General features: G+C 43.9%; 1 protein-coding gene across 1 annotated transcript; it reads right to left on the bottom strand.

Moving 5' to 3' along the window:
- Positions 1 to 1,790: 1,790 nt before the first annotated feature.
- On the bottom strand, positions 1,791 to 25,203 carry SH3BP1 (SH3 domain binding protein 1). Its single transcript, XM_069966469.1, has 18 exons — positions 24,927 to 25,203; positions 18,297 to 18,339; positions 15,150 to 15,254; positions 14,638 to 14,714; positions 14,441 to 14,552; positions 14,216 to 14,292; positions 13,043 to 13,166; positions 12,871 to 12,939; positions 11,556 to 11,646; positions 8,561 to 8,700; positions 6,934 to 7,045; positions 5,308 to 5,389; positions 5,133 to 5,213; positions 4,815 to 4,928; positions 4,626 to 4,723; positions 3,771 to 3,894; positions 3,134 to 3,264; positions 1,791 to 3,014 (listed from the first exon to the last, which is right to left on the bottom strand). The coding sequence occupies exons 1-18, from the start codon at positions 24,983 to 24,985 to the stop codon at positions 2,740 to 2,742; spliced, it is 1,914 nt and encodes a 637-aa protein (XP_069822570.1). The 5' UTR covers positions 24,986 to 25,203; the 3' UTR covers positions 1,791 to 2,739.
- Positions 25,204 to 25,723: the final 520 nt, after the last annotated feature.

The following is a 25,723-nucleotide window of genomic DNA, read 5'->3' as shown; positions in this document are numbered from 1 at the left end:
CACAAGGTTGAATGTTTTCGCAAATCCTGGCCCAGCAAGTATAGCACTGATGACCAGGCCTCATTTAAAGTTGTTCTGATCACTGGATTTTCCCATTCTAATATAGATTCACACTGACAGTGAAAATGCTGCACTCTGATCAAGGCCGGATCCAGGGTTTTGAGAGTCCTTGGGCAACAGAACCTCAGTGGGCCCCTCATCCATCCATCCATCCATTATGCATACACAAAGACACACTGACACAGACACCTAATGACACACATTACTTACTGACACACACACAGCACTTACAGCTCAGTCTTCTTCCTCTTTGCCCAGACGATCTCCACACTGTATTATTGAGGACCTGCAGGTCATGTGATCAGGTGCTCACAGTTCCCTTTCTTTCTCTGTCTTCTGCTCTTCAGCCCAATCACTCTGCACTACAGTGAGGGGGCTGAACATCAGAACCCAAGGCTCCTGGAGGCGCTGGGGCCCCGACACTTGCCCTGGTAAGCCTTCTGCTGATGCCGGCCCTGACTCTGATGTTTCTATGTGGGAAGCTTCCATAGTAAAAGGGCAAGGTTTAGGTAGCTTTTCTATGGATATATATCCCAATATAATCCCAAACGTTCGGCATTTGATTAGCGGTGGCTGCTGAACTTGGATAAAGCTCTAAAGTTGTCTGGAAAACATGGATACAGCCAATGACTATATCCATGTTTTCCACATAGCCTTAGGGCTTTATCCAACTTCAACAGCCACCGCTAATCAAATGCTGAAAGTTCTGGTTCGGCTGGACTCGAACCCGAACCCGGTTCGCTCATCTCTAGTCATAACTTATTTTATTTTTAAACCATCTATGTGGGGGCTTGTGTTTGCAGGAAAACTTGGAGATGGATTAACAAAATAAGTATATTTCCAGAAAGTATATGGATCTGGAGAGTATGATATCTTTACCTTTGCCCTTTTTATATAATCATGTCTGGTCTGCCTTTTTATATTACCATATAATACAGCCATAATACGGTCCGCTATTTTAACAACATATAGTGTTGGTCAAATTAATAGAAACAATTTACTGCATTTTATTATTTTTGTTTTAGTGGTTTTGTTATAAATTAATTTTAACTTTGCTGACTTTTATGAAAAAATTGTTTAATGTTTATTGAATGGACGTTATGCGTATATATTCTGTGATGTGGAGAGAGCAATAATGAATACTGTTTGTACTTTTGAAAGGTACTGATTTCTTTTCAGTGTTTTATGTTGTGTACTATTTGAATTGTACCTGGTGGCAGCTACTTTGTTTTTATTCTTGTTGTTTAAAATGTGAAAAAAAACTAATAAAAAGGATCTGATTTAAAAAAAAAACCTGCTGCCTTGTTTTGCTATTGTATATGCAGTCTGCAGTTTTGTTCAGAATTGTTTTAGGTTGCACTCACACAGTCCTTGGGGCTGTACTCACACGGTTTAGCTGCATTTTACCATTTTACCCATTTTTTAAATGCAATTTTGGAACAGGAAAAATGTGGCAAAACTACATTGTGTGAACACAGCCTAAAGGACATACAGGTGTTTATTGGTGTGTATAACTTAGTCTACCTTATTTTTAAGTTATATAATCTGCTGCATGTAAGCATAACTTACATATATTATTAAAGATGCAAATGACATCATCAGTATCCTGTCACATTGCATGACCATTTGATGACATATACATAATAGCATGATTGTAATAACAGGTACATTTTTTTTGTATCACGCACATGTTTAAGCATTAATACTGTATGGATAAAACTCTTGAAATATTTAGAATCAATAAACTATTTAATGACCATAGGAGCCAGTCCCATGTTTTACATAAAAGAAAGTTGAAACATGTATCTTATCTGTACATGAAACTGCACTGAATCACATATTACATTCTGTTTTATGTGCTTAAAGGAAATTTACCATCTGGAAAAATCGCTTTTTTTAAAAAAAATATTACCTGATCAGCGTCAGTGATCCCGGTGACACGGCCCTTCTCTCAAAATGTGGCCTGGTTCCCGCACTCTGCACCATTCTTTTCCTGTGAACCAGCCAGGTCTTGATCACTGGGGGCAGGCCCGGCGCCACCAAGTGTGGCGATATCCTCACCCTTCTATGACATGGCTCTATTAAAATCAATTGAGGTGCGTCACAAAGGGGAGGGGATATCGTCACATTCGGGGGCACCAGGTCTGTACCCCAGTGATCCAATCCGGGCTGGTGCACGGCAAAATAATGGCACCAAATGTGGGAACTGAGCGGCTTCTTGAAAAAAGGACCACACCACCGGGATCCCCATGCCGCAACAACCTTTGACATGTAAAAATTTTGATCAGTAGGGATCTGGATTTACACCCCACTAACCACTAGAATCAGCAGAGAGAAGTACATAGCTAACCTCTTCTTTTCCCATCTTTCTGCCACGCTGCAGGAGATAAGTCCAAAAACCTAACACAGAAGTTTATCTCCTGCCACAGGACAGAGTAGGGAGATAAGGCACCTTTTGAGTGTTTCTCCTCGTTGATTCTAATGATCGGTGAGAGTTTGAACACATAGACCCCTGACATGTCTCTAGGACATGTCAAAAGTTTATTTTAGATGTCAGCGCTCCTTTAACATACTGTTATACTGGAGTTTTTCATATTTGTACCATGAGTCTCTTATACTTGGCATGGCCCAGCCTGGGTAAGGTAAAACAAAAATTTCTGGTGGAAAACTCAGTAGCCTCTAGTTCTCTGTAGATTGAATACGATTCCTGGGCAGAGGCTGTGGAGCGGTTCTCTTGGAGGGATCTGTATCTCCTCCCTCTGATTTCATATTGGGACCTTTGCCTAGCTGGGGAGGATGAGGTGGGGGCATGTTTGGTACTCTAAGGCTGCCACCAACATTCCTCCTAGGAATGGGTCGGGGGCTCTGGACTTCATCAAAGGTGTCATTGATGGTGGATCCTCGAGGCTGCACAGGCGGTGGCATAATGGGACGTTGAGGGGCCGGTCGCTTAACTGCCAAAAAAAGAAGGTATCCCATCATATAAAAGAAGGTAGTAAATGTGTATAGGTGCTGAACACAAGGTCACTAGATAATGAAGTCAAGTGCTGTGGCAGGGAAATTCTTTTCTTACCTTTTCGAGCTGTGGTTGGACTGAATTCTGCTTGGTTAAATGTATTACTGCCCCCTTCAAGAACAGGCAATGCCTTCACAGGAACTACTTTCATAGAAGGTTCTGGGGAAACACTCAGGACTTCAGCATTGCTATAATAGACAAAAAGGACAACTGTGTTAAAAGCGAGACTTAAATAAGTTGTAACCATTACCATGAAGCCAGTACAGATGCGGGGTTGGATGGTTGCAGGACTAGTCGGCACTATGCCAACATATACAGCACGGTACCTCTACATGGCTGGTAAAAGGTTAAGCACTTGCTTTATCTAGAGTCTCAGTGTTCATGTTCTTATACCTCCAGTGCTTCTAAAAAAGTTTCTGCCTAATTCCAGAACTGTAAGGGTCTTTGACAGGACTGTTTTATCATGGAGATTAATGCAGAAGCGCAACTACAAAGGTCAATGTCTAGTGACATATAATATATACAGATATATAGGGGAAGGAAGCTCATTTTGCAACAGGAATTTATCAGTCTGAATGGCAGTAGTTGTGTAATAAATCCTTGTCTTCTGCCGTCTCACAACTTTCTAGCCTTTGTTGCCTCAGTCAGCGTCATCTACAGTGCGGACAAAAGCTTGACACGACTGTGAACTCACCTGCCTGCTATGGCTGGAGGTGGGGAGCTTGGGGTGGGTACGTGTTCGGTTCTTGGAGTCACCTCATTCAGTGCTGGAGCGGCTGGTGCCGGTACAGAGTCTTCTGGAATCCCAAAATCTACATCTAAAAAAATGTCATTAGTGTGAAAACAGTAAAGCTTCTGTGAGAACAAACATGGATCTCAGCTCAGGTTTACTATAGCCACACCAGTAAATGATGAATGAGACATTGTGTTTTTCTATTGATTGTTCATGGTATCTGACCCTGATTATCAGTTTTAAGTAGAAAATAGTAGAACATGTGTGCACTTCACTGATCTTTCTGTGAAAGAAACTGCAAGATGAAGCCTGACCCATTACATACATTCAGTCACCAATCATCTAACAACATCCAATCTAGAATTCCTTGACCCTTGTCTGAGATCCAGAGTCAGGAAAAACAGCTCTTGATTTTGGGTCATGATATAATACTGAGCATCTCCTACTTTAAGGTGTCAGGGGACCAGGAGTGTTAGGTTTTCTGCAGGAGATATGCCAGTGCCAAAGGAGTTTGGGTTAGATGATATGGGTCTGGCACCTGCTTATTCCCCTCATAAACACAGAAACCGACCATGCATGTTTGTGCTGGATTCTGCTAAAATGGCTTTGAGCTGAACAAGAAACAGTTCCTGCACAGGTATATCTGGCTACAGATACCTTTTGGTTTGACAAGACTGAAATGTGATGAGAAGACAGAATCAAACAAAATTCTTTGTATGAATACTAGGACAATACGCGTGTATGTTTGACCTATTCCAAGACCAGTGACCAAACTTGGTTTACAACATATCTAGAGGATTCACAAATCTATTTTACCTCCAGGGAAAACTTCAGCTGCACAGCTTATCAACCCTTCAACCACGTTCACTACCAGGATAGGGGAAGCAGAAGCCATGTCAATTATGGACTGATCCCTGTAAAGAAGGAAAGGGCGGATGATGAAAACAGAGGTGGTTACCGTATGTATCCATAGGATTTCCAGACAGTTCCAGTTTTTGTTCTTACCCTTCGCTGTGAGCCCATAATAGGTTGGGACCTAGAACGATAGCTATGTTACTAGGTGTCATCTTGTTCACCTCCTGATGTTCAGCCAACTTTGCCAAAAACGTTATCAAATATCTGGAATTTAAAAAAATGGAATTTAAAAGACTGGAAGAATCTGATCGATCACAGATGCCCCCCACACTGAGCTCACTGATTCACTCACTGGGCATTGAACAGTTGTCTCAGCAACCTCTCTGCCCAATGTGCAGTTTTGCTTCTCCATGTAAGATGTCAGATCCAACAAGAGAATATGCATACAACCTTTAATGCAACGTTTACCTGAGGTTGTTGTAATTTTCAGTAGGAAGCTTCTCAAGAACTTCCCTATAGCTCTCCTTACGGCTTTCTGTGTCTTTAACGCTGGAAGATAATGCAGAGATGATAAAACGGTGTTCTTACAGAAGTCTCATACAAGTACATAGTATATACCCAGATCGGTTGTGGTCTCTGGTACCTTGCAGCCTTCATCCAGTCATTGAAGAGCTCTGATGTCATCAGTGGCTCTGGAAGTTCACGGAGATAGGATTTTAATGCACCTATAGGAAAGTTTGCATGAGAGGGTTACATGGAGACTAGAAACACAAATTATGGTGACTGACTAAGACCATAATCATAGTAAAAAAAATATATTCTAGGAACGTTAGCAATAAGGAAATCAAAAGAGCAATTTCCACAACCTTAATTCTTTGTTTCTTGCATTGATTTATAAGGTCTAGTATCCCTTTCTAGAGTGGGACCATTAACTTCAACCCTTTGGCTACAACAATATAAGGCTATGTTCACACTACGTAAGTTACCGGCCGTAGCGCGTTCCGTGAATAAGAGGCCGGAGATTTACGTAGTTTGCGTACAATGGAAAGTATACGATCTACGGCTGCACAGTTCACACTATGTAACAACTTACGCCTGGATCGTATGCAGCGCCGTAAAAAATGAACCAGACCATTGTTTCAGGATGGAAATGCTGTAACTTACGCCCGTAGCGTAACATGTGGTCCCGTACGGAGTGGTGATTTCTTCATTTTTGCACTTTGATTTGCCGATCCAAAAGGTTCTGTGGGGTGTCCAGGGCTAGCCGAAGACATCCAAGTAAAAGACCGCTGTCAGATCGCTACGTACGCCGCTCGGGAAGCGTAAGTACACTACGGGTGTAAGTTTGCGGACCGTACGTAGCCGGCCGCAACTTATGTAAATCCCCGGCAGGCGTTTCACACGTATATGTCCGGCCGCGTAAAATATGCGGCCGGACATGTACGTAGTGTGAACATAGCCCCAAATACCAAAATAAAGTATAGGAAAATATGTGTCCATTAATCGTCAGGACTGAAGCTCTTTGCCACAATTTTGAAAAAAAGAGGAGGAGGTGTCTCAACCCCACTTTGTGTGGCACAATTTAAAGGGAATGTGTAATAATAATAATAATCCTTTATTTGTATAGCGCACACAGATTCCGCAGAACGATATATAGTGTTGCCAATTATTGCTCCCTGTCCCCAATAGGGATCACAATCTAAATCAACCTATCTGTATGATTTGGGAGGAAATCGGGGTACAGTAAATGATTTTTAAAAATGTTTCAAAGACAGTGATCAGCCGATGATTGACTCTACGGCTGGCCTTTGTCTTTATTACACAAAGTGATAATCTGCTGAATCAGCCTGATTGGGCAGATTATTACTCCATGTAATAGGGCCCTAAGAGTGTGTGGGTGCATCATATAATTGCTACATGATTGTCTTATAGACACTGGGTACTCTATACCATTGAACCATTTGTATATGTGTATTTCTAAGGCTGCATTTACACAGATAATTGACCAATTTATCTGACAGATTATTGAAGCCAAAGCCAGGAATGGATTGGAAAAAAGGAGAAATATCAGTCTTTCCTTTGAGACCTGTTCTCTGTTTATAGTCTGTTCCTGGTTTTACCTTAAAAATCTGTCAGATAAACTGGTCAATTATTTGTGTGCGTTAACGCAGCCTTGGGTATAGCAGCAGTAAAAGCTATAATGGCTGATGTGTATTATCACTTTCTGTTTTCGTTTTGTTACGCAATTTAACTTGAGGAGGAAACTGACCTGCAACTGCGTGAGGTTCAGACATGAATTCCCCCAGATCACTGGTTCCTGCATCCAGACAAGCCTTCAGTTTCTTAAGGACAGACGCTCCTGCAGCCAATCTGAAGAGACCCTAGTGTAGAAAAATCACATGTAGCTTTGAGCTATTTATTAATACTGTATGTAGATAATGCTTCTGGGGGAAGGTAGAAAAAGGTGACATACAGGAGGATCTTACAGCTCTTCTGACATGTCTGTTTTAGTAAATACTTGTATTGGCATAATATAACAATTGTGGAGCATCTTATCCATTGTATTGTTTCGTTTTTAGTTATTCCTCCTAGAAATTTGTTAACTAGATATTACAATGTCCAGTCAATGGGAGTGTTGTCAGAGTGCAATGGGATACAGCGCTGTGACCAGGGGACCGGTAACACCCACTCTTTATATATTTCTTGGAAAATAAAATACAGATTTGAGAGACATTGTTTACAATGGTTATATTACTACACGTAGAGTATTTACTAAGACAGACATAACAGGAGAGCTGTCAGGTTCATATTAAAGGAAAAAAATGCAGTGAGTACTGAGGTTTGTATAGTTACACAAAATCAGCAATGTGTAACTCCTAATGTTAGTTCTCTTTTCCTGATGCATTTAAGCAGCTCTTTTGTCCTCCAGCATTCACCATGCTCTTCTGTCCTCCAAAATTCACCCTACTCGTCTCTTCTCCCCTATGCACCCTGCTCTTCTCTCCTCTTGCATTTACCCTGCTCTACTCCCCTATGCACCCTGCTCTTCTCTCCTCTTGCATTCACCCTGCTCTTCTCCCCAGCATCCCACCTGCTCCTCCTGTTCTCCCACATTTACCCGGCTCTTTTCTCTTCCACATTCACTCTGCTATTCTCTCTCCCACATTCACCCTGATCTTTTTTTTTACACATTGACCCTGCTCTTCTCTCCTCCAGCATCCCACCTGCTTCTCCTGTTCTCCCACATTCACCCTGCTCTTCTCTCTCCCACATTCACCCTGCTCTTCTCTCCTCCAGCATCCCACTTGCTCCTCCTGTTCTCCCACATTCACCCTGCTCTTTTCTCTTCCACATTTACCCTGCTCTTCTCTCCTCCAGCATCCCACCTGCTTCTCCTGTTCTCCCACATTCACCCTGCTCTTCTCTCCTCCAGCATCCCACCTGCTCCTCCTGTTCTTCCACATTCATCCTGCTCTTCCTCCTATGACATTCCCCATAATTTTCTTCTGTTTCCACATTTACCCTGCTTATCCTCTCCTCCTGCATTTGGCTTCCTTATCCACCCCTCCTAAATGTTTTTCATGTTCCTTAACCTACTTATGGCATTAACTCCTACTGTTCCCCTGCATTCACCTCCTCTTAACCCTCCTTCAATTTTTACACTGCTCCTCTTCTCTCACATTCACCCCTCACTATTCTACTCTTCCTGTATTCACACAGCTTTTTCTATATTCACCCTGTTCCTACCTTACTACCTCATGCTTTCTTCATTCATTAACCTGCTGCTCCCTTCCTTCCACATTTACCCTCCTTTTCCTCTCCTTCCGCATTCACCCTGCTTCTTTTCCCTTATTTATGCTACTTTTTCCCTCCTTCACATTGCTCCTGCTCCTCACCTCTTCATGCATTCCATGTATGAGCAGCATTTTTACACAGGCAGATATGGGTACAGCAATTTCACACCCGAATCGAGAGAGATGTGTGGTCAAAGGAACCCCATATACATCTGCAGATGGTGGTTTCACTGGCACTTGACCTATTAGTAAAACAAGCAATGAGAGGTGGCTAGCTGGTACATGTTAAATTACAATATACAAACCCCACCTGCCTTAAATTTCCCAGAAAAAAATTCAACATTTTAATAAACCATTCATCTAATGTACACTCACCGGCCACTTTATTAGGTACACCTGTCCAACTGCACGTTACCACTTAATTTCTAATCAGCCAATCACATGGCGGCAACTCAGTGCATTTAGGCATGTAGACATGGTCAAGACAATCTCCTGCAGTTCAAACCGAGCATCAGTATGGGGAACAAAGGTGATTTGAGTGCCTTGGAACGTGGCATGGTTGTTGGCGCCAGAAGGGCTGGTCTAAGTATTTCAGAAACTGCTGATCTACTGGGATTTTCACGCACAACCATCTCTAGGGTTTACAGAGAATGGTCCGAAAAAGAAAAAACATCCAGTGAGTGGCAGTTCTGTGGGCGGAAATGCCTTGTTGATGCCAGAGGAGAATGGGCAGACTGGTTTGAGCTGATAAAAAGGCAACAGTGACTCAAATAGCCAATCGTTACAACCAAGGTAGGCAGAAGAGCATCTCTGAACGCACAGTACGTCAAACTTTGAGGCAGATGGGCTACAGCAGCAGAAGACCACCCGTTACTAGCATGGTGTACCTAATAAAGTGGCCGGTGAGTGTATATTGTCAAACCCCAGATAGCCACAGGACAAAACGACAAAACGACAAAGAACTGTTCATATTTGGTATCTATGTAATATTAGCAACACTTAGAATAAAGTTAAAGTGGTATTTACATCTCAGACAAGCATGGGTTATCCATAGAATATGCCATAAATATCTAATAGATGCAAGTCTTGAAATGAGAGCCCCTTAGCCCTTCCTGGCCTGGTTGAGATGTCCTGAATTCCAGAGGTAGCCAAGCAGGCTGTTTAATGCATTCTTCAATAGATGTTAATGGGAGCTGTGTAAAACACTGAAGCAATGCTGTGTAGATATCTCCCATTAACTCTTATATGTATATAACCCACAACATGAGAATCAGAATTAGCAGACCTTACAAAATAAACTCCATGGCAACATTTATGAAGACAGGTCTTAAATTAGACCATGCCCCCAATTGGCCTGCCAGATTCACTTACGGTCCATTTACCCAGAAAGATAATAATAACAATGCTTTTATTTGTATAGCGCACACAGATTCCGCAGCACTTCACATAGTTTTGCCAATTATTGCTCCCAGTCCCCAATAGGGATCACAATCTAAATCCACCTATCTGTATGTTTTGGGTGTGGGAGGAAACCGGAGTACCAGGAATGGATTTGTAAAGAGGAGAAATTTCAGGCTTTCCTTTATGACCTGATCTCTGTTTATAGTCTGTTTCTGGCTTTGGCTTCAAATCTTTGGCAGATAATCTTTCTGTGTAAATGGACCCTAAGGCCCCGTTCCCAATGAGGAAAGGTAGCGGAATTCCGCGACGGAATTGTCCGCCGCGGAATGCCGTTAGCCTCCCGCTCATAATGGGAGTCTATGGGAGGCGCGCGCTCCTGCTCTGTAGGCGCTGAAGAATGAACATGTTCATTCTTCAGCGCGGACAGGGCAGGAGCGCGCGCCTCCCATAGACTCCCATCATGAGCGTGAGGCTAACGGCATTCCGCGGCGGACAATTCTGTCGCGGAATTCCGCTACCTTTCCTCAGTGGGAATGGGGCCTAAGAGGCGCATGTCTATTAGTGAATCCGGCCAGATCTGCATCTGCCATTTGGAAGGCACAGAAATCTACACATGCTCCTGAGCAGGTGTAGTTTTCTGCCTGCGAGCAGTCAAGGGAGGAGGCCATGTCTCCTCCCTGCCTTGCCTCAGCCATCAGCGAGTGGGGGGGATACAGCTGGCATATGCCAGGGAGAAGGGGCCAATCTGTACCTTCTCCCTGGTGTTTGCCCCCGCCCCAGCCTGCAGAAAAGAGAGGAACTTCAAGACCTTAATGGGAATGTATCATCAGAAAATGACCTATTTTTATGTTAAAGGGGTTATCCAGCGCTTCAAAAAACATGGCCACTTTCTCCCTACTGTTGTCTCCAGTTTGGGTGGGGTTTTGAAACTCAGTTCCATTGAAGTAAATGGAGCTTAATTGCAAACTGCACCTGAACTGGAGACAACAGTAGGGGGAAAAGTGGCCATGTTTTTCTAGCGTTGGATCACGCCTTTAAACATTTTTTTTTTTTTTTCAGTGGGATTTTTTTATTTCCCATTTTACAAGATCGATTATGAGGGCGGCATTTGTTTGCAGTGCCTTCAGAATGCACTATTAATCACGCAGCTGTACCGTGATTTGCTTTATAGCTGTGTGATAAAAGATGCATGTCAATGGCGGCACGAACTATACAAGGAATAATAGTACAGCTGCAAAATTAATGGTCAAATAAGAGCCGATTTCGATAATCAACGCTTGTTTGCAGTTGTATCTGGCCACATATAGCGGCATTCTAAAAGCACCCTAAAACGTCCTGTCCGTGGTGATAAAAGGAGGCTGCTGTAAAGTGATCTGTACCGCATTCTACATTATGACCTTTTAAAATGTCCTATTACATGTAATGATTATCGGCCTAAACGGCCAGTAATATACCAAGTAAGGCCGATGATCGTTTTATGTAAAAGGGCCTTAAAGCATATAACTAAATGCTGTTAAAAACAGCTCAAGTAACATGGCAGCTCCCATAACAATGTACGAAAAAAATTACAATCAGATTAAAAAAAGATTAAAAAAACAGAACATGTTTTAGTGAGAAAAAAAATCTAGGTGATGTATTCCCTTTAAAGGAGACATTCTAGGACTATACACAAGAGAAAAACAATCCATACACTTACCGCTCTCCTTCAGTGTGTCTCTTAGCTCCCCAAGTGCCTCAGTCAGATGAGCCAGGGACTTTTTGTGATATTCTGCCTGCAGTTCCAAGAGCTGAAGACAGAACGAAAAGAGACCTACATAGAAACAGCTCTGCTATACTATGACCATGTGGATCCACAAGAGCCAATCCCAGCCCTTCACACATTGCAGCTTGAGAGAGTTTTAGACAGCATTGACTTACCCTAACCTTCTGTACATAACATTTAACCAAAAGTTAGCAAAAACCCATTCTACCCAAAGTAGAAGTCCGGCGGAGAAGTAAAAAATCATTACGTACAGAAAGTGGGGGGAAAAAACAATTGACAATGTGCTTACCGCTCCCAGTGCCCCCGCTGCACTGCATTATAGAGCTCCCGGACCCCGCCAGCTGTCATCTTCTCCCTAGGTCTGGGTATGAAATGACACAGGTTCCAAGTCACAGACAGGTGGGATTTAGCCCGCTCAGCCTATCAGTGACTGCAGCGGTGTTCCGCCCCAGTCACTGACTGGCTGAGTGGGCTATCCGTCAATCTGATTATGACGTAGCCAAAGGGGAGCCCGGAAGACAAGAGTGGGTTGCGGCACTGCAAAATTACCGGGATAGGTGACTTCTTTTTTATTTTCCCCTCACCCCCTGCCCGTAGTGATTTTTTACTGCCCCGTTAGACTTCTCATTTAACTTTTATCAGTACAGTTTTGTCATATATCAGGCCTCCAGTATTAAATTATAAATATAATTATAATTTCCTCTCTTTCACAACTATTTACTGGGCAGTACTGCTCCGTGTTATTAGAGAGGAGGCTGACTGCAGTTTTAAGTGATAGAAAGCATATCATTCTCCATGCCCCCCTTATCCTTATGTCCTATAGCTTTACTACCAAGGACCAAACAAAAAAATGCCAAAAGAAAAAAAAAACCTGTATCACAACTGCAGCATGTGAACTTGGCCTAATACTGCTCATGATTTCATTGAATCTGAGTTGATGAAAGGTTATGAAGAAGTAGCCTTAGCTCTGCCCAGTCAAGAACATAGGATTTTTTTGTAGTGTATTCCAATGGTGGAACTCCCTCTGTGCAGCCTGTATGTTCTTGACACTATATGATTCTACTACATACAATCTTTATGGCTGATATTACACACCTTATAACCCTGATATATGCAAATGAATGAAATACAGGCTATGAAATGTGAGTGTTTTTATAGGAATTTAGTTGACACACATGTCCCTGGAAACAATCTAAAAGCATTTTATATTCAATTATAAGCAGGTATCCCAGAATGTCTGGATTCTTACCCGAATAAAGTAGTTTTCATATTCAGGCTCCTTGGAACTGAACTGATATAGATCAGATAAATAATCATCCTGCGCCAGAAACAGAGTGTTACACAAGTTATACAGTGACAGAAAATTATACAAGCTTCTCAACAACTTTGCTCCTTTCAGAATTACATGACTGGTCGCAAACCTTGCTCTGGTCCAGTCTCCTCCTCAGCTCCTCTTCTTCCTCTTTTAGACTTTCCAACTTGGGTGGAGCAACTGTGCTGCTAGCTCCAGGGCTGGCTGACATTGTCTTCTGGACTTGGAGCAGCCTAAATGAAATAATCAGACAGAATGTTGTCTCCGCTTCACATATTACACTTCCACCCACTTCTTGTAGCACAGTACTACTCCAGTACTGCCCAACCCAATAAAGGGAATGGGCACATTACGTAAAGCAATACTCACCATTTAAAACAGCATGGAAATAGAGGAGATTGTTGTAAAATCAAAGGCCAAACACACCTGCGCTCACCTATCTATGATAGGGAAATACCAAGCGGCGATCTTGCCATGAGGCCACTTGTTGTTGGCAGGAGGGAGACAGGACCAGCGTCAGCACCTGGTGAATGGGGGTCCACCTGGCCGCCAGGGACCCCAATTTACCAGCTGGACCCTCTGTAAGTGCTTGTAAGGAGCACTCACAGTTAAATAATGCGCACAGGGACACAGAAGGGACCTATACTAAATGGAGGCACAGTGGGGGCCTATGCTTTATGCAGGCGCAGATGGGGGAGCCTAATACTATGTGGGGGTAGAGAAGAGGCTGGATTCAACCCTGGAAACACTATACACATAGGGGCATATTTATGAAAGTTGTGCCCCTGGAGTACACCACTCAGATTGTTACCTTTTTCGAGGTGTACACCAGTTGTAACCCCTGATAGGTGGGCAGGGGTGGGGAATGCATGGCGAGATGGGGAAGATGTGTGGCCTTCTCCTGCACCTAAATAACCATGGTTTATGCCTGAAAACGGGCGTAAACCTTGCAGAAATCTCCAGAGCAGATGTAGATTTCTGTGCAAGTCTTGAAACAGGTGCAGGTCCCGCCAGTTCTACTATGAGTTATGTGCCTCTCCGTAAATCCGGACAGGTAAATGGGGGCAAGGCTTTATTTAACACTGGCGTATGAGTACACCAGTCTTGATAAATGTCCCCCATAGAGCTCACATGCATTTACCTATTTATAACTGGAAAAAACATACACAGAGATCATCTGCACTTACTTGACTATACAAGAAAACACCATATGCAATAAGAGCACCTGCACTCACCTGTCTATGACACAGAAATACTGTGCACAGACATCACCTGCGCTCACCTGGTTTTAGCACTGTTCCAGTCAGTCAGAAGTTTCTGAAGCTGCTTCCTGTGTTTTAGAATTGTGGGTAATTCTTCCTGAGGGGACAGATAAAGCTTTAAGATATGGACGGGGTGCAGCGGATAATGTACAGAGCACTGCAGTAAGATATTTTCTCCTGGGAGGAGGAAGCTACAAAGCAGAGAACTGAAGGGAATACAAGAGTATTGTGTCAGGGGTCATTACCTCACTTAACTTGTTCAGTGGCTGGAGGACATCTCTTTCCATATTCATTTCATATTCTGCCAGAGTCTGGGCCAGAGATCCCTCCACACAGCAGCCCATCTCCAGAGTCCTCCTAAAGAAGCAACACAAGATGGTGGTTACTCATCTCCTCAGTCCTGTGTCCTATCACCATACCTGGGTCTGACCACTGCTCTCACCTCAGACTTGTCTCGCTCTCTATTTCCTTTATACAGTCAGCCATGGTTAAAGACAAAGACATTAAGGCAAGTTTTTTCTGCAAATACAAAGGGAGAAATGTATCACTTGCAGTGTATGTGCTACCAGCCTTATCTATGTAAGTTTTTGTGTATTGTGTGCAAGTGGCAAGTAGCATGCTAAATCTGCACAGATCTACACAAAGTGGCACTGACAACTTGAGACTGTGTGGATTTTTGTAAAACGTTGCACATAATAAATGAAAGTTGCCTATAAAACTAGCCATAAATATAAGGTTTAATGCTATCGCACACACTTTTCACTTAGAAGGCAAACCAGGAACCAAAAGTCGAAACTTTTTGAGCAATAAAGCGATTATGCAAAAATTGTGACTGAGGAAAAAAAAACAACAACACAACTTCCATTGGGAAATTCCCCCACAGATTCTATAAATCATCAAGTCATATTGTTCCGTGTACAGCAGCTCCCTGCCCCAGTTATCTCCTCAGCTCACCAGCCTTTTATCCATGTCAGAACTTGCTGGACCCTGCATACAATTTGCTAGACGCTTTCCAACAAGATGAGCCACTCGCTTCATAATGTCCACCTGCTGATCCGCCTGGGGAGACAACGCATGAAAGTCATCAGCGAGGAAGAAGCAGACGGAGGGAAAGGGAAAACCATGTCCAGCGCCTTTAATCCTACGCAATCCTTAATGCAGTGTCTATATCATACTATATATAACACCTATTATACTGTATAATGCTCACTATACTGTGTAAATTCCCATTATTCTGTATACACATCCAATCATGCTGTATATAACAATTATATTTCATATAACACCACCATATTGCTCCACCTTGAGGGTGATCATCAGGGAACAGGTTCCACAAGGTGGACAACATTGTCCATACGTCACTGGACCCATGTTTGTTGCAGCAGCTCCATAGGTAGGTGTACATTTTCCTGAGGAGGAGGTGCAAGTGCAGCCGTTTCAAAAACACTGACACCACACCTCCGGGCCCCAACAATATGCTGGGGGTCAAAGAAACCGAAAGTTATATTGTTACCCCCTTACTCTATGTGCTGTTCTCTGCACCATCCACACACTTAGATGTTGGACATTCCATATATATATATATATATATATATACATACACCTGTGTGACACTTGTCTGTCTTCTTTTTGCTCTAAAATCGCTTTATTTCATTGGTAGACAGTGTCACCTAGAAAGTCTGTCCATCTCTCTCCTCAGAGAGGGGGCCCAACTGCCGTGAAGTCCCGCCTAGGTGACACTGTAACCGATAAAGTAAGTGATTTTAGAGCAGAAAGAAGATACAGACAAGGTATATATCAAATGTGCAGCATCTAAGGTCGTGGATGGCAAGGAGAGCTGCACATAGAGTAAGGGGGGGGGGGGGGTGACAATATGACTTTAAGTCACCATGTTTACCCATAACTTAGGGCTGGGCAAAATGGCCAAAAAGTAAAATCTCGATTTTTAAAAGATTTTGGATGATTCTCGAATTAAATCTCGATTTTTTTCTTTTTGCTAAATAAACAAACATTTTTCTCCTTGCAGTGTAAGATACTATTTTAATGACATTTGAGATAACAACTGTATTGCTTCCCAGTGAAACAGAGTTCCCCCAGTGCCCCCATGTAGTAGACAAGCCCCCTCTGTGCCCCCCATGTAGCAGACAAGCCCCTTTGTGCCACTCTGTGCCCCCATATAGTATAGGAGATGTTCTATGTGCCTCCATCTAGGTAAAGTGTAGTAGTGGAGGTATAGTGGATAAGTGGTGCAGTAGTACAGGAGAAGATGAGGGGTGCGGTAGTACAGGTATAGATGAGGGGTGTATTAGTAGTACAGATGAGGGGTAGTAGTAGTAGTAGTACAGGTATAAATGAGGGGTGACTCGGGCAGACTGGGGAAAACTGGGGCAGCTGGGGGTGACTGGGGCAGACGGAGTTGACTGAAGGGGGACTGGGGCAAATGGGTTGACTGAAGGGGGACTGGGGCAAACTGGGGGTGACTGAAGGGGGACTGGGGCTTCTGGGGGTGACTAAAGGGGGACTGGGGCAGCTGGGAGTGATCCTCTCACCCCGGCACACAAGTTCCCCTCCAGGCCACACATGCTCGTTCCCAGTCTCTGGAGGAGGCCGCAGGGACTGTAGTGGTGATAGCGTTGCTGCCATTCCTGAAGCTGTACAGCGGGATCGGGGGGTGCAGATCCCACTGTACAGCTCCAGGATCCGCCTCCAAAGACCGGGGACCTGCATGTGTGGCCGGGAGGGGAACTGGACGCTAGTAAGGAGCGGCTCTGTTAAGCGGACTGCCCAACCAACCTGCATCTCGCCTCACTTCCTGCCCTGAACCTCACCACCTTCCCGCCCGCCATGCGCCTCACCACCGGCCCGACACCTCACCTCACGCCCTGCACCTCACCTCCGGCCCGACGTGCCGCCCTGCACCTCACCTCTGTCCCTCAATGATTTTTTGTGAAAATCGAATTTACGATTTTCACAAAAAATTATATCGGTTCTAACCTTCTGGGCGAATTAATCAAATTAATTCGATTAATCGCCCAGCCCTACCATGACTGTCAATGTTGCCTAATTCAGTGCAGATGAGAAGTCAGCACTGAGAGACTATTGTGATGTGACCACCAAGTAGTATGGCATTATTGGTCCCAGCTGTTCCTAATGCAGTGATCATTCAGTGTATAACTCCACTATATGGTTTAATACTGATATCATATATTTATATAAGACCCATCATTACATATATAATATTATTATAATGTAAAGAACACCCATTACAATTCCTAATTCATGACTTCACTAATAAAGAGAGAAAACCTTTTGTGAATCAGTTTAAAGACACTGATTGGTATCGCATGGCCGTTCAAAGAGGTACCCTGGGAGCACTCCAACTTATGTAATCTTTCTTTTTCTTCTATTACGAGACACTTTGTTATGCTTTATTGATAGTATTAGTATATATCTGCTATGTATACTATGTTTCAGGTGATACTGTTTGTTAGAACTGTTTTTCTAAGGTTTTCTGCTTCTTTATTGTATTCTATGTAATCATATACATTTACATATTGTTACATTTTTCCTATTATTGTAATGAAAGGCAAACATACTGCTTTTGTTGCGACTTTTTTGTCATCTTTCTATTGATGAATATCACTATGTTCTATACTTTAAAAATGCCACTAATAAAACATCTTTAAAAAAAATAAAAAAAGAACACCTATTATACCAAATACAACATTGATTATTCTTTATATAATACCATGTTTCTGTACATAACACTTGTGCTGTGTAGCACCCATTATACTGTGTATATAACGACACTATACTGAATACAGTAAAGCCTCTTTGAGAAGACCATCCAAAATTGCACTGAAAACTGGTCCTCTGAGAGGAAATGGGTCACTGCCTACTGTATGGTGGGCTTCAAATCTATCACACAAGATCTGTTCTTGATACAGGGTGGTCTTCTCAAAGAGGCAGACTTTTGGAGAGGCTTCACTGTATAACACCATCATTCCGTATATAACACCCATCATACCATATATATAACATACATTATTCTGTATATTACACCCATCATCCTGTATGATCATCAAATCGTACTGTACTTACAGGTAGTAAATGCTCGGTCAGGAGGTCTGTGACATCTTGTGATCTGAAATATGTAAGTGTCAATTAAAGGTGTAAAATGTCCAAAAAAATTCTAAATTTGAAAACTCTGGATCATGGGTCTCCAAACTGCGGCCCTCCAGCTGTTGCAAAACTACATTTCCCATCATGCCTGGACAGCCAAATCCAAAGCTTTAGCTGTCCAGGCATGATGGGAGTTGTAGTTTCGCAACAGCTGGAGGGCCGCAGTTTGGAGACCCATGCTCTGGATGAATAATGTGAAGCAGGTCGGCTGGTGGGGAAGGACGGAACACATACTGCAGCTCAGCACAGCCTTCTTGACACTTGAGCTCTAAGCATGATAGAACTGATATATACCATTTAACTGACCCATGCTCTAATAGTCATTATCTGTATATACACTGGACAGGATGCAGCATTCTCCATACATAGTGTTTAGTTTCAAAACAAGTATACCCTTTGGATTTACTAATAAAATGTGGTCTGCTTGTTCATAGTTGTTTCAAATAGCTTCACTCCTTTTTGTTGCCAATGTAATTCCTAACATATTTGTAAATAATTTTAACAAAAATTACCAAAAATGACTCACTGCCCCATAAAAACTACTCTGAGGTCTTGGCCACTAGGTGACTCTATTCCTTGTAATCTGCTGTCCATTTCCTGTTTTTAGGGCAAATCAGTCCCTAGAAACAACCTAAACAAGATGAAGCACATGAAGGGTAGGATGGGGCATAGCTGTGAGTCTCCAGATGATCTGCACTGTCTATACAAGGTAAAGGCTTTCCTTCCATATCAGCAGCAGGGCTCACAGTAACCCTGTTCTTGCTGTGGTTCTACTGTTTACATACCAGCTATAGTAATGTAATGTGTAGTCCACCCCCAGAAAAGTACAGCCTATTCAGAGAACTTTTACTTAAACTATATCATGGCATAGCAAAAAGACATATGTGATGTGCTGTGATTGGCTGGGGACGTAAGGGAGAAAGTACCTGTGTGTGTACTACTGGCAAACAGCACAGCCCTGGTCCCACCCACTGAAGTATAGATAATGAGAAATTTATGTGCACCATGTAGTAGAATTTTGGGGGGTCAACAACAGCAGTTAGAGCACTGAAATCACACAGTCATTAATCTGAAGTGTTATTTTATTTTTTTAACGATAGGTGCACGTTATGTCACAATTATAGGCAAACGCAATCTACAGTCTAACCAAACTAATAGGGATGGGTTTACACTGAATTTAATTCTTCCATACACATTAAGGAATAATTGTCCAAACCTGCCATTTTCATCAGGACCAGCAAACTATCTATTGTGTTTGGAGGCCTCTCAACTCACCCTTGACAGATGTCATCAAGGGAATAAAGGACTGATTATGTTAGATTTAAACTGCCCAACCCTTCTGTATTTAGTGGGATAAGCTGCCATCAGAGGTGCAATAAAGGGGTTATCCATCTAAGAGTGAAAAAATTAAAAGCTAGCCGGTCTTACTCATCAAGTCCCCCTGAGTATTTTGAGCCATTTCCTGTCTTTCTAGCTGCTGCCAATCCTGAGATACAAGTTTTTCTAAAAGCCAATCTATAACCAAGATAGGAAACTACATTTCCCATCATGCATTTCTCTGATTGGTCCGTTTGCAAACTCGCCCCCTCAGCTTTCTTTCCTGCCCACTGCTATCATTACCATTGCACAGTAAATACAGGACAGTTTTTTCACTGATTTTGCATCAGATCACCCCAATATGTATTCCATACTAGCAGATGATAGAGCAGAGCTGACGCACACATGGTGTAGCTATGTGCTGCATAACGGGCATCGGTTTACCGGGGGGGGTGCGGTGTAGGTTTAGATCTCTGCTTGCTGACTGTGAATGAAAACATTCTAGTTCCATCTGCACTCTAAGAATATCCATAACACTTACAATATACAGAGCTGTGACACAGACGGGTACATATGCCTGCATTCACTGACAGCAAGCAGAGATAGAACTATAAGCTTTCATAATACAAAAACCTAGGCTCAGGCACACATGGAAGTCTATGGAAGCAGCACAGGTGCATGGAGATGATGCAGATGATGTCTCCTGGGGGTCGGGTTACCAAGTCAATAGACAGCTAACCCAGCTCCAAGAGAGGAGATCACATGTCACATGAAAGAGAGGGGGGGGGGGAGGGAGCTGAGCGTGGTCAGAGTGGACCCAGAGTAGAGGATTTTACATGTCCAAAGCCGATAAAAATGAGGGGTGCAAGACAGGAGGATTGTTTAGAATATTGATTTAGTGATCTGGATAAGCCCTTTATTAGGATCTAGCTCAGCCAAACATTCATGTCAATGAAGGGATTGGAAAAAAAAGCTGTCATCCAAACAGCTACTGAAGGTGTAGGGGCATCTTTCTCCTCTTGGTATTGGTACTGTTGACAGCCACCTTTAAGACATTTTAATGCAAAATGTGTTTAGATTAGGGATGGTCCGAACCTGCCGAGGTTCGGGTTCGTATGAACCCGAACTCTCGGCAATGATTCCCACTGTCTGCCCGCTCCGTGGAGAGGGTGGATACAGCGGGAGGACCGCCTGGAAAACTGGGATACAGCCATAGCCAAAGGCTGTATCCCAGTTTTTTTCAGGCGGGTCCTCCCGCGGGAATCTGATGCCGAGTGTTCGGCAGGTTCGGACCATCCTTAGTTTGGATGTGTGGATTTCTGCAGTACCACTGCTCTGGAGGAAGCTCAGGTTGTCAATAATCCCAGCCAGGTGGTGGTGTCAGAAGAGGAGGGGGAGGGAGAGGGTATTCAGCAGCATTAAGAACGTTTGTTGGGTGCAAATGTGGAGAAACGGCCTTAGAAAAACACCCATATTTGCCAAAGACCACCTGGATGTTCCACAATGTTTCTTGGAAAATATTGTATGGGCATGAGACAAACATGGAACTTTTTAGCACAAATATTTAACACTGTCACAAATAAATCAACTGAAGAAAAAGATTTATGTGTTGGAACGGCCTTGTCAGAGTTCTTTCAGAGGGGTTATCCACGCATTTAAAATTAATGACCTATTTTCAGGTTAGGCGATCAAATTTACATAGGTGGGTCACACCACAATCTATTCCACACTGGTGCAGCAAAAACACTTGTATAGACATGGCTAGACCTAGAACATCCTACCTCCATACATATCACTTTATAAATAGACTGGGTCAGAGCAATGCTGCAAAAAAGGCAGAGATTAATATTTCTTTGGATATGAATCCTCCCTCCACATAAAACGAACTTGTCCACAGGATAGGGGACAAGTAAAAGATTGCAGCAGGGGCCAACCTCTGTGACCCCGGCAAGTCTCCAGATCGCCCCCGGCCCCTTTGTTTTGAATACAGCCGCGGGTTGGCATATGACCCGCTGCTTTATTTATTCTCTATGAAGCCACTGAATAGAGACGACAGCTGTACTCGAATCTCTCTGGCGGCTTTATTTATTCTCTATGGAGCCACCAGAGAGAGAAAGATGAGCACAGCACTCTGCTCTATCCGGAGGCTTCTTAAAGAATGAATAGAGCCTCGGCTGGATTCAAAACAAAAATGCTAGGAGAAGATCTGGAGATCGCCAGGGGGCACGGAGGTCCAATCTCTTTCCTTTTTCCATATTCTATGGACAGGGGACAAGTTAGTTTTAAGTGGAAAACCTCTTGAGGTAGCTTTACACGTACCATATCGCAGCGGATTGATGGTATGGATCCACAGCAGCTCAGGAGCAGTTCTAATCTAAATAACTAAACACATCAAATCTGCTGCGGATCTGCAGCAGATTAAATTGTGCAGATTTGATGCTGTGTTCAGTTATTAGAAGTTCGATGCACTGGGGACAGCCCTGTAGCCAGGCTCTGACTGACCCACAGGGGAGCAGGGGAATTCCCAGGTGGGCCCCTCTCCTTGGTGGGCCCCTGAGCAGGAGTTGGGCCTCCCTGTTTAGCAGCTCCAAAACGATATAAAGACCCCCCAACACTGCTGCCTGCACCTGTCACTAAATACCTCTGTATAGTAACCTATAGTAACCAGAGTAACAGGTGGCAGAATGTTGTGTCTCCCCTGGGACCCTCCCTCACCTCCTCTTCTCAGGCAGCCTCCATCTGCTCTATGTGCTGCTGCTGGCAGTCAGGACACAGGAGAAGGGGAGAGGCGCTACCGCCTGCACAGTGTGGCCTTGGAGCAGCTCCTGGAACTGTAGATCTAATAGCATGTGAGCTGTCCTTTACCTGAGTTAAACCTGTGTGTGTACATTAAGTATGTACATGAGTCTGTGTGTATGGTGCATGTGTGTTCTCTCTATGCATATATGTAATGTGAATTTGTTTATATCTGTACATGGTGTGTGTATGTACACATCATGCATGTGTGTGTACTATGTATGCATATAGGTAAAGTGCATTTCTTTATATCTGTGTATGATGTGTGTATGTGTTGTGCATATTTATTTGTAATATGTATGTACATTTTATGTGCTCTCATTTGTAACTCCCCCTCCCATACCTAAACTTGCTGGGGACCCAGGTGTCAATAAAGCAGGGAGGGGGGTTGGAGAGGAACCATTCCAGCTTGCACCTATTCAGGAGCTTGGGGAAGCCTCTTTGACTCTTTGCACCAGAGAATAAAAGCATTTTTTATGCTATGGAAGCACAGACAAATATATTTAAAGGAAAACTCCGGCATCAGCCAAAAAAAAAAAAAAAAAAACACTAACAGACCCTATACTCACCCTCCTTAGTCGATCGCCATTCGTAAATCCCGCCGTCCGCGGTCCCTGTCAACCCCGTCTTCTTCCTCACTTCCGGGGTCCCACAGCATGTGATGGCTCGATCGCATCACATGGCTTCCAGCTTGCTCAGCCAATCAGAGCTGAGCAAGCTGGAGGCCATGTGATGCATTCCAGCCAATGAAAAGGCAGGTGCACCGGCAGCCTTTTTGCTTCCATTTATTATAAAGGAAGACGCTGAAGAAATAGGATGACCAGGCCGGCCCCCACTTGTGACGACATTGTCACAAAATGGTGGACCAAAACACATTTAAAAGAAAAAGTAACATTTATCATTAATAACACAGTGGACCTTTTAAATAGATCACACTCCCTGCCCCCTGCCTTATTAGAATCTATCAGCAGGTTAGATCCATCTAACCTGCTGGTAGACTCCCTTTAAAAGCGGCCAAACCTTGTGGCAGGATTGGTCGACCTGCTGAGGTGTTCAGTGGTCTCCCAAATCCCCCCAGAGAGATGATGTCTGTGAGGGGTAATTGGCATGTTGGATTTTCATCACCAGACCCTTTTTTTTGCTCTTGGAGAGATAAGGCAGTGCCAGAGCAGTCTGGCTGTGGCTTACCGCTCCCCTTTAGAAAACACATGGCCGTAAAAAAAAATAGCTGTTAGCTGAACGAACATTCAGCTAACAGTTATTGAAAAAGTATGGGCACCTTTAAAAATGCTATAAGAGAAACAACACCAATGATGAACCACCACAACTGAACATCAACTATCTCCTCCAGTGGTCAGGGGTGCATGTCAGGCTGGATTTGGTGGCCCAGCTGGTCCTCAGCACCCCTCAGCACCTCTCCCACTTCCCTATTCTAACCCTTGCTCCTTAATTTTACCCCCAACCCTATGAACCTTTTTAGATTCCACATACAAGAAGGGGTGAACAAGAAAGCACAAAATACATATGACATTTTGACCACAAAATGGACAAATCTCACAGCGTCCCTACTTTTTACATGAGACCCACAGGCTACCATTGTCATGGTCTCAAAAACAATATTATTTCAACTCTTAAAACTGAAGAAAAAAGGGAAACGCTCTAAAACTCAACCAACCCACATGAAACCACTAAATCAGTGCCACGCTTATGGTCACTGACACAACCTGTGAAGAAGCTGTGGCACTTGCATAAGAACCAATCATCTGATAGGTGGGATGCTGAGGGTCAGACCCCCTGAGGATAAGCTATCAATATTAAATATCTGATATATGAGGAAGGCTGCGCACACAAGGCATCCAAAATATTGGTGAACTGAAACCCATCGACAGGGAGGAATGGTCCAAAGTTCCTGTGTGTGAATGTTCTTTGCAGCTACAGGAAATGTTTGGTGCAGGTAATAGCGGCTACAGAGGGCCTGTATGTCCCTGCATTCACCATTGTCTATCATTGGGACCTACCTAATAATCAGAGCCCAAGTTACTAATGATATCCAAGGGAACTGCAAATGTCTCCTGTACTTATTCTTACTGCTCTATATAGGACTGTGTACACACCCAGGACATATGGCTGGCTGTATACACACAGGATACACTATATCATACACTGTATATTTTGGAACATTTCGGTATCTCATGTGACGTCACAGGTCTGCTGAAATCTTCTCGTTCCTTCCTCGTTAGATCCCGGTGTCCTCGGGCTCCTGTGTGACCTGCAGCCTCCTCAGGGTCCTGCCCGAGGAGCCTAATGTGCCCCGCGGGGTAGGGGGAGGGGGCTCCTGGTGTGGGGTCCCGGGGTCTGCAGGACGCATCTGGATCGCTGGGACTGAGTAGTACTGATCCAGAATAGCGCAGCTGGCAGGGTGGGGGGGTCACTTACCTGCCGGGGCCATGGGGGGCCAGCTGCTGCCGCATGCGATTCAGCTGCCTCTGGATCATGGTGCAGGTGTCCCGTCCTTGTGCGGGTCTCCTCGCTGTCGGGCGCTGGGTGAGGCCGCTGTCTCCTCCTCCGGAAGGGCTGCCGTGGCTCCTCACTGAAGTTCACTCTCGAAGTTTATAGTTCATTTCTCAGGGCGTCTCTCGGGTGTTCACCTTGCCAGGAGCTGAAGCTGTGGCGGGCAGAACACCGGGGGAAGAGCCCTCCAACCACAGGCTATGTACAGCACCGAGAGCACAGCTGCCCCACAGCGTGTATACACGGCAGCCCTGGTATCTGCACCGCTGTGCCTGCTGCTGCCTCCTGTATATATACTGCTGTCCCCTCCTGTATATATACTGCTATACCTGTACCCCCCACTGCTGCCCCCTCCTGTATATATACTGCTATACCTGTACCCCCACCTGTATATATACTGCTATACCTGTACCCCCCACTGCCCCCTCCTGTATATAAACTGCTATACCTGTACCCCCACTGCTGCCCCCTCCTGTATATATACTGCTATACCTGTACCCCCCACTGCTGCCCCCTCCTGTATATATACTGCTATACCTGTACCCCCCACTGCTGCCCCCTCCTGTATATATACTACTATTCCTGTACCCCCCACTGCTGCCCCCTCCTGTATATATACTGCTATACCTGTACCCCCCACTGCCCCCTCCTGTATATATACTGCTATACCTGTACCCCCACTGCTGCCCCCTCCTGTATATATACTGCTATACCTGTACCCC

Source organism: Dendropsophus ebraccatus, chromosome 4, assembly GCF_027789765.1.
Source record: "Dendropsophus ebraccatus isolate aDenEbr1 chromosome 4, aDenEbr1.pat, whole genome shotgun sequence".
Taxonomy (NCBI): Eukaryota; Metazoa; Chordata; class Amphibia; order Anura; family Hylidae; genus Dendropsophus; species Dendropsophus ebraccatus.
Note: the sequence above shows the minus strand (reverse complement) of the source record. Positions and strands in the feature narration are given on the sequence as shown.

Bases quoted from the DNA above. Each gene is read 5' to 3' on its own strand.
- SH3BP1 (XM_069966469.1), bottom strand. From the start codon at position 24,985: ATGATCCAGAGGCAGCTGAATCGCATGCGGCAGCAGCTGGCCCCCCAT. The intron at 7,046-8,560 runs GTGAGGAGCAGG...TTTCTACACTAG, and splicing joins TACATGGAATGCATGAAGAG to GGTCTCTTCAGATTGGCTGC. The intron at 5,214-5,307 runs GTACCAGAGACC...ATTATCTTCCAG, and splicing joins GACTGGATGAAGGCTGCAAG to CGTTAAAGACACAGAAAGCC.